The sequence below is a fragment of the Anabas testudineus genome, chromosome 1, assembly GCF_900324465.2.
Source record: "Anabas testudineus chromosome 1, fAnaTes1.2, whole genome shotgun sequence".
Lineage (NCBI taxonomy): Eukaryota > Metazoa > Chordata > Actinopteri > Anabantiformes > Anabantidae > Anabas > Anabas testudineus.
In genome coordinates this window covers 6,465,096-6,483,078 of record NC_046610.1, presented here as the reverse complement: position 1 = coordinate 6,483,078, position 17,983 = coordinate 6,465,096, and the positions used below count along the sequence as shown (strand labels likewise).

Below are 17,983 nucleotides of genomic sequence, written 5' to 3'. Positions count from 1 at the left end.
CTGATGCTGAAGTCTTGGCAGCTGCGACGTGATTTTCACTTCTGCTAATGTTTGACATTCTTCCAGCCAATTAGATCGTTTCAACTATTTCTGCTTGATTAATATGTTCTGCAGCATTTGTATGTAATGTGTATGAAATTTCAAGGATTACAGTGTAAAGTGAGTGTAGCAGACAGTAGAAGAGCAAAGTGCAGCAGGGAGTGGAGCAGGTTTGATTTGGAGTTGCATATTGTAGCTTAAACTTAACTGAGTTGATTTTACATTTATAAATATATAAATCTTTTTTTTTAATTATCTTGAATTAAGTCGACTATATAGTTGTTTTCAAAGCAGTGAGCAAACAAAGAGGCACAAAACAGCACGAAGACACTCAGAACATCCAGAATCAGTAAATAATAGAAACCTGCAGATGAGAGAGGGGCCCGTCGTGAGCCTCCCGGCCGGCAGGGGGCGCTGCGGGGCCGCCGCAGCGGACCCCGAGGAGCTGTCGTGGGGTCCGGAAGAAGGTCCATCAGCATGGTGGATGTATTTTTCACTTCATGCTGCGCCTCTTGCTCCGGACTTGTGATGTGATGCTGCAGCGTTGACGGTGCTGAAGTCGAAGCGCGGCGCCTCCTCGGCCGCGGCGGCTGCTCCGGTCACCGGGAGGTGAGTTCGTCTCCTGCTCGATCGTCGCTGGATCCGCAGCTGTTCAGTAGTAAACACGGAGCTGTGGAGGCCGTGACACCGGGAAACGACAGCAGAACCCGGGTACAGGGTTTGTAGTAACGCTGCAGTTCACGGTGTTTTTGTTTTATTCGGCAGAGACGGAGCTAGAAACGCAGGGGCCCGGGGCCCCGGAGAGGGGCCCCCTGGTTAACCTCTCCTAACCTGTAGTAGAGGTATTTTAGAAGTATTATCTGTTGAAGTGCAGTGTTTTTATTTTACTCACAGAAAATATAGAATTTAATATTAAAGAATTCAGTTTCTAATCTTTAAAAAGAAGAAAACGTGTCGTTCACAATGAGTTTCAATGCAGAATTATATAATTATAAGTACTTGGACAGCAGATTGTCCTACAAAACTAATCTGGCAAAAGAAAGTAAAGAGATCAGAGTTGTTTCTTGAGTAGAAACACCTGTATAAAATCTATATTAAATTATATATATATCTGTTTTTTATATAAATAAAGACCGTTTGAGCTGTCGACATGCTGCGACACTCGTCGTTCAGTTAAACAGAGAAGATCAGGAAACATGAAACAGGATTTATTTGAATGTGGAGCTTAGTCTGGATCCAGGTTTTTGTTTGTTTGTTTGTTTTAGTCTTCAGGTCAGTGACTGCTGCTGGTTTTCCTTCAGGTGGTTTTGTGAAGCAGAACTTAAATGAAACGTCAGAAGCAACATAACATGTTTTAGATTTTATACAAATTGCGCCTGGTTTGTTTGAGTCGGAGGAGTTTTGATTATTCATAAAGAAATCATTAATAATGGTGTCAAACATCTATTATTGTACCACTTGTGAAAAATTCAGTAATGTGAGGATGTTCAAAAATGATGCCATACATTTTTTCATTGATTAACAGAAAATAAATAAATAAAATCAATATTTACTGTCACCTTACTTTCCCCTGCACCAGTCTATTTATTATACAACAAGCTTTTGAAGAAGCTTAATAAGACCTTGACAATAAAATTCTGCTAATTGTTTGACTATTTTCTAACATTAACCAAATAATTAACTAAAAAATAAAACAAGTATAAGATGTATTCTTATAAAACAAGTAACAAAAGCTGCTTTCTTCCATAATAATTGGCTCTATAGTGAAAATTAGGAGTAGAAAATACAAGATTTGGGCCAAATATAATACTCAGAATGTCCTGTCAGAGGTTTCATTGTTTTTTGATAGTTTCCTGTGACATTCTTCATGTTGAATATTCAGAAGGATAAGCGTGAATTGTTTCTGTGAACTGTTTTCCATCAAGTCTCTTTTTGTAAAATAGAGAAATTGGAGCTGTGGAAAAAGTAATAGAAGCACATTGTGGTGAATCTTAAGGTGATGGTGCTGTAATAAATCACAGTTTGCTGAAGCTTTTACTGTTGTTTTTATTGAGACTGTTGGAGATGATGCACAACTCTGTGTTGTTATTGTTGAGGTTGTACTTTCTGTTAAAGGGATATGACGCATATTTTACATGTTCAAGTCAGTTCAGTAGATGTTGTGAGGATTTACTTCCTTTCTAAAAACTGTGTTGTTTAAGAAAACAGATAAAATGACAGTAATCTCTCACCCTGTTTACATTTGATATTAATAACGGGACTTTCATTTGAACTTGTTTGTTTCTGTTACAGGTTTTCTGGGCTCACCTGAGGAGCTTGAAACATCAGGAGCCTCAACACAGAGCAAAGAAGGTGACTTCTTAATTCAGTGAAGTCAAAGAAGAAATACAATTCAGCTTAGCGGAAAAGAGGACGTACACCGGAAACATGGGTGATGTGACTGTGGAGCTAGATGAAGAGGTGCCAAAACAGGACAGCTCTTTGGAGCCGCTCCCAGAGCCACTTCTGATAATCCTGTCTCCTCCTCCTCCTTACTTACCTCTCCCCGGTGAACCGACCATGTTTTGGCATAAGTGGCTTAAAGCCTTTGAACACTACATTGAAGTACTTGGTCAAGACAAGCTTGTTGACTCCACAAAGTGCGCTCTTTTACAGAACTGCCTCGGCCCAGAGGGGCAGCATATCTTCACATCGCTGATCCACAGTGAAACTACCTATTCAGCAGCCATCTCAGTGCTGACAGGCTACTTCAGCTCTGATTATACTTCTCAGATGTACCGACTTAAATTCCATCAGCGGGCTCAGATGCCCGGTGAGACTATAGATCAGTTTGTGTCTGCGTTAGAAGAACTGCTGAGTCCTTGCAACTATGGAGACCTGCAAGAAAAACTTATACTGGATCAGCTGATTGCGAAAACAAGCTGCCCACAGCTCAGAGACAGGCTGCTTTTGGAGAAGGAGCCTCTGACATTGGCTGCAGCGTTGGTTATTAGTAGAGAGGTCGAATCTGCTTTGAATGAATCTGAGCAGTTTGGTTTTCATGAGGTCAGCGTGGATATTGGAGACGATTTAGACCCTCCCGTTCAAAGGAAGGCCAAAAGAGGACGGCCACGACGTGGGGAGGAAAGGGCAAAAACAAAACCACCTTTGACTAAAACCCAGTCAAAACCTTCCAATTACAAAGACAACTACTATTACAGCAGTGATAAGTTGTATTATAGTGATGAGAACGATGAGACGGATCAGGCTAAAACCAGAAATAATGTTGATAATAGGGCCTCGATATCACCGCAGAGGATGAAGGAGGAAAGCTACAACAAAAGCGATGATGGCGGTGGTGATAATGATGAAGACTTTATTTCCTTGGCCAAACAAAAAGGACCCTGCTGTCCCATCTGTATTGACCGGCGCTTCAGAAATGCACACAAGCTCGCCAGACACATGAGGATGCACACAAAAGAGAAGCCGTTCAGCTGCCCCATATGTGCTATGTGCTTCAGCCAGTCGTACCACATGACCCGCCACCTGAGGAACCAGCATGATGCGGGCCAACATGTCTGCCCTACTTGTGGGATAAGTTTAGAGAGCTTTACAGAGCTGAAAAACCACAAGAAGACGCACATTTCACAAGTTCAGTTAGGTCCAGATAGTATAGTTACTGAAGAAAATTTAGATCAACCTGTTCCAAGGAAAAGAGGACGACCTCGCCGCACAGAGGAGAGGACAAAAACCACATCAAGCTTAAATAAAACCCCAATAAAATCTTCATCGCACAAAGACAACTACAGTCAAAGAAGTGACGAGTTGTGTTGTAGAGATAATGTTGAAGATAAATCGAAGAATGATGATGAGACTAAAGCCAGTAATAATGGTGATGATGATGATAACGAAGCCTCATCGTCATCACATAGGGTGGAGGAAGAAGGCTCCACTAAATCGAGTGACAGTGAGGACGATGATGATGATGAAGACTTTGTAATTTCTTTGACCAAAAAGAAAGGCTCCCACTGTCCTCTCTGTAATAACAGGCGCTTCAGAAATGCACACAGCCTTGCCCGACACATGAGGATGCACACAAAAGAGAAACCGTTTAGCTGCCCCACCTGTGCCGTGACCTTCAGCCAGTCGTACCACATGGTCCGCCACCTGAGGAACCAGCACGGTGCGGGCCAACATGTCTGCACGACCTGCGGGATAAGTTTAGAGAACGTGAGGGAGTTGAAAAATCACAAGAGGATGCACATGTCGCAGTTTTTGTCATGTCCGAACTGTGAAGAAAAGTTCATTGATGATGGTGCTTTTTTAAATCACATCATGTCACATGGAAAAAAACAGTCGACACAGAGACAGCAGAGTGATCAAGTGAAAAACCAAGATGTAGGTGAAGTAAGTAGGAGCAACAATAATGAGAGTGACAGTTGCAATGATGATGCTGCTGAAGCTGATGCTGAATCTGGTAAAAGGGATAAAGTTGATATAAAGACAGAAGACAAAGACTCAGATGAAGCTAAATCTCAAGATGGAGCCAGTAGGATCGACGACAGCATCTCTAAGACGAAAGCAAAAGGCCATTTCTGTCCCATCTGTGTCAACAGGTGCTTCAGAGGGGCAAACAAACTTGCTCGACATATGAGGACGCACACAAAGGAGAAGCCGTTCACCTGCCCTGTCTGTGCTCTAACCTTCAGCCAGTCTTATCACATGACACGACACCTGAGGAACCAGCACGGCCTGGGCCAGTACATCTGCCCTAAGTGTGGGAAAAACCTAAGCAGCTGGCTCGAGTTGAAAGCTCACAAGAGGACTCATGCGATTGAAGGGCTGACATGTCTAGCATGTGATAAACAGTTCAAGGACAAGGCTACACTCGTAAGTCATCTTAAATTGCACAAGAAGGTCCAGCAGTCTAGTCCTCGAAGCCTCATCTGCGGAGATTGTGGCAAAGTATTTGGTCGAATGTATCATTTGAAAAGACACATAATGACCCACCGTAAAGCGATGAATGGCGAGCGTTACAAGTGCCCTGACTGTCAGAAGAACTTTGCCTTCCCAGAAGACCTCAACAAACACTTGGAGATTCATGTGAAAGAAAATAATGGAACGTGTCCAAAGTGTAATGCGACATTTAACAGTCCAGAAGAACTGGAAACGCACATGGGCGTTCATGAGAAGTCCTACACCTGCAACACCTGTGGGAAGAAGTTCAAGGTTGAATATGCACTGAAGAAGCATGAGCAAGGTCACCTGCACGAACAGTATTATTGTTCGTTGTGCTGCAAACGCTTCATCAAGCTGTCTCACTACAAGAGGCACATATTGGTCCACAACAGGCGGGAATCGAAGTGTCCACACTGTGACAGTGTTTTCCTACAGTTGACGGCGTTGAAATATCACCTGCGGACTCACACTGAAGAGAGACCCTACCAGTGCAGCTGCTGCATTGAGACCTTTGAAGAGAAGGATGCGCTGGAGCAACACTGCCTCAAACACCGGAAATTCAAAAAGGAGAAGCCGTATTCCTGCACCCGGTGCGATTATGCTTTCGCCACACTCGGGGAACTAACAGAACACATGACCTCACACGAGGGCGAGCAGCCGTCAAACTGCCCCATCTGTGGCAAGACGTTCCTGAACAAGAACAAGCTGGAGAAGCACCTGACCATCCACACAGGGGAGAGACGTCACCTCTGCTCCATCTGCGGCAACGGCTTCCCTTCTGCCGCCAGCCTCAAGTTGCACATACACATCCACACTGGTGAGAAACCCTTCAAATGTTCGCAGTGCAGCAAAAGCTTCAGGTCGAACAGCGGGCTGCGGCTGCACAGCAGACAGCACATGGAGGTGCGACCCAGCTACAAGTGTCCCGATTGTGGCAGAACTTACGGCCGCATGACCGAACTGAAAATGCACCAGCGGTACCACACGGGGGATAAACCGTATGCATGTACCTGCTGCAGCAAACGCTTTGTTAGCAAAGACAAACTGAACGTTCACATGAGGATACACACAGGGGAGAGGCCGTACTCGTGCCCCCACTGCGGTCAGACATTTACACAGACTGGGGACAGAAATAGACACATCAATAAATGCCACTGATCGGATACTGTAGTAATTAATCAGTGTATTCTCATATCCAGTGAAGCTTTGGGTGTTGCTTTGAAATGATCGTACAGCTGGTTTTGCATGTTTGTATGAGTAAGCAGCATTTTTCTCATATTATTAAAGGATGAATAAGGATATAAAACATGTTGACTGCACAACTAAGGCAGATTTAGACTGCTTTAAACACTACTTTAACTATTACACGATTATGTGACAAAGAAACTAAAAGATAAAATATGAAATATGTCCGGTGATGTTCACTTTCAACACCGTTTCAGCAAAGATGAAGCATTAAATGTTTTACAAGGAAATATTTTAAACTTAAGTCAAATTTTAAACATTTGACGCAAACAGTTATAAGCATTAAGATACAAGTGACAGACAAATGAGGTAAGACGGGTCTGCATATGTTTCCCATAGTGTTTTAGATAATTGGTGCTATAAACATATTTTGGTCGTACTAAAACAAATGGAAGTCAATGTTACAGGGGGGAGTGATGTTTCTGTAATAATAGGTGAATTTTACTGTTGGAAACAGTAAACACCTGTGGTGTGTGGATACACTATTCACAAGACAAAGTCAGCAACTTAATGCAGCAAATGATTTTCTTGTCTTTGTTTTTTTGGATTTAATTTTCCAAAAAGCCCTTGAATGTTGTGCTTTTTGTTGCCAAACTGTACCAGACGAGTAATGAAAAACTGTATCATGATGTCAAACATTTCTGTGAGCGGTTTAACCATTTGTTATTTCAAGATAGTTTGTTTACTGTTTTTACAAGTGTCAACACTCAGACTTGAAGAAATCACTACAGTCAAGCTCTGCATGAGGGTTTAGGCCACGCAGCTCATCCTTCTCACCCCTGTGCCTTCACATACACAACATTTCTCATTCAATCCTGGTCTCACCTGAGTCACTAGTGACCAGCTTGTGAGTGTTTTACATTCGTCCTTTCGAGACACATTTAAGGCCTCAATCTCTCAAATGGCACAAACGACACTAAAATATTAGAGAAATCATGGTTCGGTGTTTCAGTTGTCTGCCCTGTTGTCAGTATGACTTTAAGTTTGTTTCTTTTGATTTATTTTTTTGTTTGAGCTTCTCTGTAACCAAACATTTTGTAAATGTATTTGGAAAAGTTCCATAAAAATAAAGCTATTATTCACACTATTAGTAAAAGTACAGAGAACGAGTGAGCGCACGTCATATGCATTGTGTAAAAAAGTTTTAACTAATGAATGTGGTCACAGTATAAACTGTAACTAATATACTGTTAGTTACTCTGTGGTTGAGTGCCTTTATTTATAGTTATGTTAAATATATTCAAATATTGTTTATTGCTGGCCTAAGTAAAATTACATGCTGGAGAATCCTATCAACATGTAATTTCAGCAGTCTGTTGATAGTCATCAGTAAGGTCATTATTGATTATTTCATCTCTGTAGGTGTATGCACACACAAACAACAGTTAAACCAAGGACTAGCCTCTCATAGACAACTGATAAATGTTTTGCAACCAACAGAACTGATGACACAAAGTGATCTTTCCTGAAATATGAGAAAAAAAATACAATAACTCAGGCCTAAATTAATTTAGACAAAGATTAATTATTCAAAATAGTAAAATTTACAATGATGATTTATTCTGTTCATAACCATGAAAATAACATGATAGATGATCTGATAATGATTTGAGAAAGGAGAAATCAAAGACTATCAGTGAGCAGGATTTCCACATGAGGGTGCTGCAGGGACATAATGTGTACATATCACACATAAAATTTAACAGTGTTTTAGACATTGATAGTTTCTGTTGTCAGAAGGTAACAAATAAGGTTTGTGTGACAGGTTACACAACCAGCTCCACAGAGAAGATTGTTTAATGTCACAGTAAGAAAATTTCCAGTGTAAGTAATAAAAAACATGAATTCTATTTAGCTGGTTCAGCTTCAGCGTCTTGATATTGTGCACGCTGACTCAGTGTTACACTGTCATCACTGGGACAGTTGAACAGCACTGAGTCATCGCTAACGTTATTATTAACACCTGTGCTTTTCCAATCACACAGTCTTCTGTGAGAACCAGCCAGGACAGAAAATTAGCCCTGAAGTTCGATGGAGGATGCAGCTCACACAGCAGGAACAGAAACACACTGTCCCTGGTAGGCTTTTTACATTAACCTCATTTAACTACCTAAACCACAATTCAGATCAATTATAATCCTAAATAAACACATTTGGACTTAAAAACAAAACATGATTATGACACTGTTAGAGATGAAACCGACCCGCAGTCAACAACATTTTTTAATACTGACCATGCTGAGTAGATAGAACGCACTTTATGCATTTGTGATAACACAATAATATAATAATTAAAATGTCTTTTAGTTAGGTGGTTGTTGTATATGTTGTCAAAGTGGATGATCTGAATATTTCCACCACTGCCAGGAGTGGTAGAACTACACAAACTCTATACTCAAGTAAAACTAAAAGTATTGGTCTAAATAATACTGCAGTCTATGTGAATTTATGATTTCAACTTTACTCAGGTTAAAAAACTAAGTACGTGCTAAAGTTCAAAAGTACATGCAAAAAGTACACAATAAGAGAACAAAGTACTTCAAACTGTTGAATTTGATGCTGGTTATAACATGAATGTTAAAGTCTAGTTCAGATTTGTTCTACAAACTTTACAAAGGTGAAAAAGGTGAAAAGGAAACAAAAACTACAGATACAATTTAACCACCTGTGTTACTGCTGCTATTAGCTCAACATATTTTTATAAAGAATCTACACGCGTGATTTTCATGAGAACACATTAAACTAATTTAGCTGTTTTTGTTTTTTTAAAGTTAAAGTTCTGACCTAAAGTAACATGAATCCATTACTAGTTGTTGTACAACATCCAGTCCGACAGGAGGCAGTAGTCACTGTTTTAATGTAACACTACACTCTGTTTATAAACAGGAAGTGCAACGTTAGCTTGAGTTAGCGACCATATTTTTGACAAAAGACTCGATTTTGTTTATTGTTTACACTTTTTTTCCTGGATACCGTCTTTAAGCAACTTTGGTAATATGACAGAAGTAAGTCATCTGGAGCATTTGAAATGAGAAGCTTTAACGTGACTGAAAGATAATGCTTAAGCTAAGCTAGGCTAACGCTACGTTAAAGCTTGACGCTGGTAGTTAACGCCAGGTTAGCTCACACATCAGCTAGCTCACTAGTTAATTTACGAAGACCACGATAGCTGTAGTCTGTTTATTTATGCAAACAGTTAAAGTGCAAAGCAGTGTAACTTGTATTTAGGTTAACTGAATAATGTGTATCAGAATTAGTCAGACAGGAATGACTCTCTCTACTAGACATCAAATTAGCTTGTTAGCTAACGTTACTTCGCTAACTAGTATAATTGACTGATTGAGATGTAATGTTGAATTGTTCTTGGTTTGTAAGTAAACTTAATACACTGTTGACTTTTATTTTTAAACCAGATATTATTCTGTAAACCTAAAACGTCTAATATGTATAAAGCCTGGTAGTAGCATGAGTTTTCAGATTGACTTTGACTGAAATAACAGTGAACTAGTTATTTGAACGGACAATATCTGAATGTCAGTCACTTCTTATGGCTGCTTTAGGCTTTACTCCTGCAAGCGAGCAGGATGTTTTCAGCATTGAAACAGAGCAATCCAGGTGTAAAACCACCAGTGTACTTAGTGGGGAAGAGGCCAAGCAGTTCTACGAAAACTTAGTCAAAGATGACAAAAAGCAGTCTGTGTCCACAAGAGTAATCAGTAAGAAGGGTAGAAGAGAGAGGAGGCGAGTCAGGGCTGTTGAGACACAACAAAGTCCAAGAGACACTGTGGTGCAAAGTAGGATTCATGGTGAAAGAGAAGGTAACGAAAGAGAGACAAGCAACTCAGAGAGATCCAGGGAGCTCCAGGGGCTCAGGTTGCTGCGTTGTGCCCACGAGGGAGACATCTCTGGCCTTAAAGACCTGCTTTCAAAGGGAGTGGACATCAACTTTCAGGTATAATACTTATTGCTCAGTGTCTTTTCAAAAAAAATTTACAAAAAAATTTGCATTTTTAATGCAAATAGTATAATACTGTTTATACTTATTTATGTTTTGGCTTATGTTCTCCCCCACCAGGATACTTACTTCTGGACAGCTGTGATGTGTGCAAGCTGGTCAGGACAAAAAGCTGCAGTGAAGCTGCTGCTACAACATGGGGCAGCCTGGGTTGGAGTGGTTGATACACAGGGCAGGGATGCAAAAGACCTGGCATCAGAAGGTATAACTGTGCAGCTCTCATTACTGATAAATCTAATTAGTATATCTGTGTTTTTACAGTGTAGAGTTACACTAATCCATTTCTGTCTTTCTTTTCCCAGCGGGTCACAGTGATGTGCTGGAAGAGCTGGACAGCTATGGAAGAAGTACACCGAGAGACTCACAAAGAGATTGCAGGTAAGCCTCAACCTAATGTAGTAAGGTATGTTATATTTTTCTCTTTCTGCTCCATGAAACAATAACATGCATATAGCTGCACTAAAACACAGAACAGAAGACTAGAGAAAGTTGAAGAGTGAATGGATTTCCAATCGTTTAACAATGATAGGATGCGTGTGTACTCACAGGCGAAGTTTGTGTGGCAGTAAAGTAATGACGGCAAACAAACAAATTTTTGTACTAAGTAAGTACAACCAAAGAGAATTTAACTGAGGTGATTAGCCACTGCTAGACATTTAAATTATAGTCTAAACATTCATGTTAACTAATGGTACAATCTTAATTAAACATACCCAAATGCCAGAGAGTTATGTTAAAAGTTCCTGTTTGTAGTGAGTTTTAAAATATTGTATCTCTCCTCAGTGCACTTTTGAAGTTAAGGAACAAAATCTTTATTTTTTCAAAAGTATGTCAAAATGTATCTGATGTTAATTTGAGACCTCCACTAGATAAATCAGGTGGATAATTCTCAAAGTTAGAACCATTTTAGATTGAAATTCCCATTTTATGTTACCGTTCTTAGCTAAGTGGCTTCAGATAAACGTTTACATAGATTTTCTTTCACTTATATTAGAAGCATATTTTTTTTAAATGGTCTTGTATTGACCAGTATAAACACAATTACAGAAAACAGAAGTGGCTAAATGTGCATATGGGACCCTAATGATTATTTAAAGACAGATTAGAAAATTGTAAACTTGTTCCTTTGATATTTCTGCTCTCACTCATGTTGTCTCCTCTTGTGTTTGTTCCCAGTACCACCAAGCCCCAGTGGTGTGATGTGTGTTGCAGCGAGTACCAGAGCAGTCTGTCATCACATCTCTCCTCCACTCTGCATCAGTTTAGTTTGCGGCGCCCGCCACCCACCCCATATTACTGTCTACCCCCCTCCAGCAAAAGCTACAAGATGATGGTTCGATGTGGCTGGAAACCAGGGACAGGACTCGGACCAGAAGGAGAGGGCCCTAAACAGCCAGTGGCAACTGTGCTAAAGAGAGACCAGAAAGGTCTTGGGTATGAACAGATGAAGAGAGCCAAGGTTACTCACTTCCAAGCTGGAGATCACGAAGCTGTGAAACCACCATCCAAGGATAAAGAGGAGAGGATAGGGAAAGGCAAGAGGAAGGAAGACAGTAGGAGAAAAGAGCAAAGAGATAAGAACTGGGAACGAGACTTTCGTGCATCTTTTTATCTTTGACACCTGCTCACAGGAACCGTTCTACAAACTCTCTCTTCTAAAAACAGTACGTTATGTCAAGTTGGATAAGTTTTTACTTAAGTTTGAATATGAATGTAAAGCTGCTTTAAGATCTTTTCCCTTGGAGCAAAACTGAATACCTTTAGTCTTAAGGTAAAATAAAGCTGACACAGAGTCCTGCCCTCAGGTTGTGTAATGACCTACAACGTCATAGATTCATTTAATCTTTATCATGCCTGTGTTTACTCTGTGTGACTATATATGGTGCGTTTAAGATAACACCTTTTTTTTGTTTAAAGAGCAATGATATGTTTTATTTGACAATAAATTATTAAACATTTGCCATTTATTCACTCACTCCGAGTCCTTGTATCAAATAACTTGCAGTAACAAGTTACATAAGTACACAGACCAACTGTCAACTCTCACTTAATAGCAGCTCCAGATACCTTCTCACCTAATTCCACACACCTACAAACACATGACTGGTGAGTCACATGTTTGTGCATTTTAATCTTGTCAGCACATCACTTCATCGTCATCATCTTGCTTCCTTATATTTATTACAGTAAAACTTGTAGTTCTTGCATCAGTCTTTGTGTTTGTCTCTCAAGCTGGACTTTTTTTGTGGTTGCCTTTTGTGGTCAGACATGTTTTCAAGAACTTTAATTCACTAAGCATTTCTGAGGCCATATCAGGAGCCATAAAACACACTGTGACACTGTACTCAGGTCTAAAGACAAGGTCCAATTTGTATTTCAAAGTCCAAGCTGAAGATGACGAGTAACCCAGCTGCGGTAATGAAAATCTCCAAGACTACTGCTTGACTCTCCTGTGGAGCTTTATTTACTGTTTTAAATCACCACGTAAAGCTCTTTACATTATGAAAATTAAAAGACGTGTATGTTTTACTCCATTTCAACAGGTAATAAATCATGTTTGTACAGTGCCTTGCTAGATTATTTTAATATCTCAAAGGGAAATTGAATTTCAGAAGACAAATATATACAATGTGTTTGTTCTATGTAGATGTTATTTTGCTCCTTCATAGAATAGAAAAACAATATAAAAACATGTAATGTAAAATGAAATGTAGGTTAATATGGCACTAAAGCAAAGTACAGCCTCAGAATCTAAAATTCAACTGAGTCATCACACAGATAATGTAGTAAACCAAATAGTTTATAACAGCAATTATTGAAAAGCTCAGAGTTTATTAGATAGATTCAGATTAGGAAAATTATATTTGTGAATGTGGATTATGTTTCCATATATTAGTTTCCTGATTTCCCTTAAAAAAAGGTAAAAAATAAAAAAGCTTTACAGAAGCTTACCATACTTCATAATTCTTCCAATGTATCATATGACTTATTTATTAGGCACTATTTCATAGTATGTTTCCTTATTGATTATGCTTACAAGTGAACATGTAACAATTACTTTATATATTTTATAATAACTGAAAAAATAGTTGCACATGTGAAAACTCCACATAAATGATCAAAATGCAACATGATCGACTGTTTCTACTATATGTCTGATTAAAAATAAATGTACACAGGTAAAAATGTACACTGACGTTCTCTCTTAGTCCTTCTTAGTCACACTTGTCCACATTTCCTGAAGTGGTGGAACGTGCCACCAACCTTAGTTTGATTGGTCGTATGGGTCTAATAATTGCTGAGGCTTCCATCTGCAGAGGGATCTGTGCAAAAGACAAAACACTGCTTAAAAAGTGCCTTTTTACATAAATGATGCAGATGATATTGAACTTATTATGGACAGTAACTTGCACACCTCTGTCTCCTCACAGACTGAGAAGGTGAAGTTCTGCAAAACCTCCACCAAGGCCAGTTTAACTACCACTAGAGCAAATCTCGTCCCCAAACAGTTCCTGGGACCAGCACCGAAGGGCAGGTAAGTGTACGGATTGATGTGCGGCTTGTTCTCCTTACTAAATCTGTAAAAAGGGAGAAGGAAGACAAGCATGCAATGAAAAAGAGTTGAATACATTTAAAAATAATACAGTTTTGGAAAATAGAACAATCTTTACCTCATTCACTTACCTTAATCAGTAAAATATCATATTTAAACTGCTAAATAATAATGAATTAATTATTAATATTGTTCTAGAAAATGATTACAGCTTCATTAAACAGTAATTCACAACGCAAACAAACACTCTGGCAGCTACCTGTCAGGTTTGAACACTTCTGGCTCTGGCCACAGCTCGGGGTCACGGTGCAAAGCATAAACCGGAATCATAACAGTCATATCTTTCGGGATCGTGATTCCATTGATCTGAACAGTTTCTTTGGCAAGTCGTTCCAGACGTGGGATTGGGGGGTACAGCCTGTTGACAAAGTAAGACTCATTCCAGACAAAACAATTCAACACAAGTAGCCCAAACGTGAAAATGTATTTATATGGTCTTAAAATTAATTTATATATTTTGAATGCTGTAGAATTAGTGTTAATGTGAGGAAATCAATGTTCTCCTCATCTGTAATCTAGCACAAACATTCAGTAGCTTTTAAGAACTCCACGTCTTTGAGACGAGATAGTTATGAAATTTGGTAAAGCAGATTCCCCTCAGGATAAATTGTGAAACTTGTGAGAGTCCCATGACTTTTCTGTTTCAGCTACAATAATAACTTGTGCGCAGTAGTTTGTGTAACTTAACACCTGTAAATTGTTGTTGTCTGACATACTGTAGCTGTAATTTCTGTTTAGTGCTCATTGGATAATACTAGGTATCTAACACAGATTTTCTTCTCATATCAAATACTATCTTTATAATTTTCCCCTGATATGACAGTAATAGTTTGAAGGGCAGTAAAATACCTCAGACACTCTGTGACCACACTGTCCAGGTATTCCATCTTCATCAGGGCTTCATATTGGACTGGGGCCTACGAAACACAGTTTGATTAAACACAGTCTGACACTTATTTTGAAAACATTTCATTCTGAAATAAAATGGAGGAATCCCTCCTCTACCTTATTCGGGAAAGTAGCGTCTATTTCTTTTAGAAGGCGTTTCATGACATCAGGATTTCTTGCCAAATTGTAGGCCACGAACACGAGAGTGGTGGCGCTTGTCTCAAAACCAGCAAAGACAAACATTGTTGCTTGAGAAATGATCTCATGATCCGTAAGACCTGTTGCAACAGACAGACTAATGACGAACTAATAAGAGGAATTGTCAAAGCTTTCATGTGTATTTTATTGTACGTTTGTTTTTGTGTGGGGGATGCAGCCATGTAATTACCCTTTTTCTGCTTTTCATTCATGGAATCACTGGCTTTCTGAGAATTGGTCATATGTTGGAGGACATCTCCCAGATTCTGAAAGCAGGACAGATAACGTCTGCTATATATGTATGATATATAACATTTGACAAGATTCTTCATAGTTATGAAACTTTCCTTCAGTTTCTTCAGTTGTACCCAGTTTAGGATGAATAGGATCAAACACACTCCTGTGTTACGATTTGTCTGATTAATGCAAATATGTTGTGCTCTGGATGATACTTGTGATGTGCTCATTGTATCAATAAATGCAGCACTTTGTTCAAACCTGACATGCGCTTCCTTTTCGTTGAGCTTGGATCTTGCTCAGAAGTGATTTGAAGAAAGCGGTAGAAGACTTGGAGAAAAAGGAGAAACCCAGCAGATCCAGCACAGGAAGAAAAATAGGAAAACACCCTGAATAGAAAATGATGATACATATTTATTATTTCAATCACAAAAAATAGCTGACAATATAAAGAAAAACGTGTCAGTCAGAAGTAGTTCAGTACCTTGGAAAGCAAAAAGCAGTTTGGAGAATCTAAACAGATTTGTGGCATGAGTGATGAACGGACTTGAAGGGTTGTTGATGGAGTCCATATCCACACTGAGTGCACAGCTCGCCATCACATCCAAACTGTAGGGTCCAAAGAAGCTGCGACACACACAAATCACTGCCACAACACATAGAGAATCATTGACATACCATACACCTTACAGTGTAGGTCACTGAAGAGAGGGTTTTGTGGACATAAAAGGAACATTTTGAAGAGTATGCTTAGAGAAAAGATCAATTCACACAGTTAATGTAGCACAAAGACTGGAAACAGAGGGACACAACTAGCTGAGCTCCATATAAAGGTAACAGAATCCATCTGCCAAAGCCTCTAAAGGTTATTAATCAACATATGTGGTGTTCTGATCCTGGTTTGGATTATTAAAGAGAATTTTTAATAAACATTTGCTTATTAAATACTCACTCTTTTATATCAATAACTTCATCATTGTGCACCTTGGACTGCAAGCAGAGTACCAGTTTGTGGGAATGGTGTTTCATGATGCTAAACAACTGGAAAACAGAGAACAAAAATAAACACAAGTAGACTAAAGCTGAAGGTCAATAATTTCAGCCTATTCAGGTAAAGAAACTGTTAAAGATATTAATAATTTTACCTCTTTTATGTGACCAGAGGTGAAGAAGGGAGAAATGATGTTACGGATTCGTCTCCACTGATGATCCTCAGCTGTGGACACTGCATCATAGAGGTCGCCGTTCAGACGCAAATTCTACAGGGGTATAATTAGCACATTTATTCATTTGTCTGTTCTACTGATGTATAAATTGCATTTCCAGTAATACTATAAAAAAGTCTAGATAGTCTAAGAGGTAATAACTAATTATATTACCTCTTAAAGGAAGTAGCTAGGGAACAGAGTGACAGGTGTATGACCAGGTGAGTAGAAAGACAGGAAACTAAACACTTGGGCAGTATCGTGGTTATCGTAGCTGAACAAAGCATGCAGTATTAGTTTACTGTCTTTTGTGCGGCAGTCTTCTGTGTTTTGTCTCGTATTTTGTGTAATCCTGTGTGTTCTTACCCTTCGATTGGTGAAGTAGGTGAAACATTCTTTCACCAGAATCTGTTTCAACATGTCGGGATCCATTACAGCCAGCATTGGCCTCCTGAGCTCATACATGCTGGACATTTAAACAAAGACACATTTACATTTTTGGGGATTAACTCTAACATTATAATGGCAGAATAATTCAAAGGTATGAAACCTGCACCAAGATCCACAGTGCATTAAAAAATAACGTGTATCTTGGTTTTAGTTTTTGTATTTAGAGTTTTAAAAAGCCTTGTAGACTCACCCCCACACTCTCCCATACTTTTGAGCACACTCAATGTCATCTAAGTAATGAACCTTGTAACAGAGAATAGATTTTGTTACACATATTATAGATAATTACATACGTCCTTAGCAACTTGTTATGTGCATTTTTAAATAGGATTTATAATGATTTACATACTTTGTTGTACCTGGCCACTGTGCCCCAGTACATAACAGGCTTTGGACCAGGGATCCCCAGCTTTTCAAATACACCATAAGTCCAGTAGCCGTAGCTGTAGAGAACAAATATATTAAACCATGTCTTTTAAGTCACTTCAAACACAGCTTTAACTTTGTTACAGTTCTCTAAGTGACCACTTTCACCATGAGGACAAATAGTGTATTCAGTTAAAACCAATCCTTACATTACAAACAGGCAGACAAATGCGATCAGTAGAATCCATGTTTCTAAAGAGAAAAAAGGAAGAAAGCCCATGACTTTCTTTGTGCTCGACCAAACTGAGGTGCTCCCTGTTTTGCACAGACCTCTGGCTGCATGCACAGGAGGAGGGGTCTGTTCTCCCCGTGTTACATAAGATTTCAGCCCCCTACTTCCTCTTCTGCCATATGATGAAATAAAACAATAAAAAAGCTGGAGCTTCTGCCGCCCACACATCTGAGTACATGCCTGAACATGTCCGTGTGATTACAAATTATTACCAAATATGTCTTTATGTGTTCTAGGCTATACATCTATAAGACATAAAATTATTGTTTAATGGTATAAAACTGTTAAAACTGTTTTCATGAACTTTGCATGTGTTTTTTTTTCTTTTTCAGCAAAACAAATACAGCTTAAATCACACTATTCCAGTGTCGCTGAGGTTTAAAAAGCTTTTCGTGAACCGTGTCCCCTTGTTAATTATTCACCTGACACTGTCCACTGTGATTGGTTCAACTCTCACACACTGGCTCTAGTCACGCAACAGGTCTGTGCAGTAGGAT

At 39.3% G+C, this 17,983-nt stretch overlaps 3 protein-coding genes across 7 annotated transcripts; 2 read left to right on the top strand and 1 right to left on the bottom strand.

Annotated features, from left to right (window-relative positions):
- Positions 1–495: 495 nt before the first annotated feature.
- Positions 496–6,860, top strand: LOC113161446 (zinc finger protein 585A-like). Of its 4 annotated transcripts, none has more exons than XM_026359034.1 (2): positions 496–648; positions 2,332–6,860. In XM_026359034.1, the coding sequence occupies exon 2, from the start codon at positions 2,467–2,469 to the stop codon at positions 6,133–6,135; it is 3,669 nt and encodes a 1,222-aa protein (XP_026214819.1). In that variant the 5' UTR covers positions 496–648; positions 2,332–2,466; the 3' UTR covers positions 6,136–6,860. The 4 variants fall into 4 exon arrangements, with proteins under 4 accessions (XP_026214819.1, XP_026214818.1, XP_026214820.1 ...); XM_026359033.1 differs by having other exon boundaries at positions 496–750; XM_026359035.1 differs by having other exon boundaries at positions 496–757.
- Positions 6,861–8,328: 1,468 nt separating this feature from the next.
- gpank1 (G patch domain and ankyrin repeats 1) lies at positions 8,329–13,753 on the top strand. Of its 2 annotated transcripts, XM_026359110.1 has the most exons (5): positions 8,329–10,174; positions 10,298–10,439; positions 10,540–10,615; positions 11,414–11,901; positions 13,669–13,753. In XM_026359110.1, exons 1-4 carry the CDS (start codon positions 9,770–9,772, stop codon positions 11,853–11,855), a joined length of 1,065 nt encoding a protein of 354 aa, XP_026214895.1. In that variant the 5' UTR covers positions 8,329–9,769; the 3' UTR covers positions 11,856–11,901; positions 13,669–13,753. The 2 variants fall into 2 exon arrangements, with proteins under 2 accessions (XP_026214895.1, XP_026214894.1); XM_026359109.1 differs by lacking the exon at positions 13,669–13,753 and having other exon boundaries at positions 11,414–12,204.
- On the bottom strand, positions 12,350–17,720 carry LOC113161476 (cytochrome P450 3A30-like). The gene is made up of 14 exons (XM_026359083.1): positions 17,404–17,720; positions 17,178–17,271; positions 17,019–17,071; positions 16,745–16,844; positions 16,319–16,432; positions 16,126–16,214; positions 15,658–15,800; positions 15,435–15,562; positions 15,127–15,202; positions 14,856–15,016; positions 14,700–14,767; positions 14,050–14,208; positions 13,653–13,815; positions 12,350–13,560 (listed from the first exon to the last, which is right to left on the bottom strand). The coding sequence occupies exons 1-14, from the start codon at positions 17,652–17,654 to the stop codon at positions 13,453–13,455; spliced, it is 1,707 nt and encodes a 568-aa protein (XP_026214868.1). The 5' UTR covers positions 17,655–17,720; the 3' UTR covers positions 12,350–13,452.
- Between the last annotated feature and the right edge of the window lie 263 nt (positions 17,721–17,983).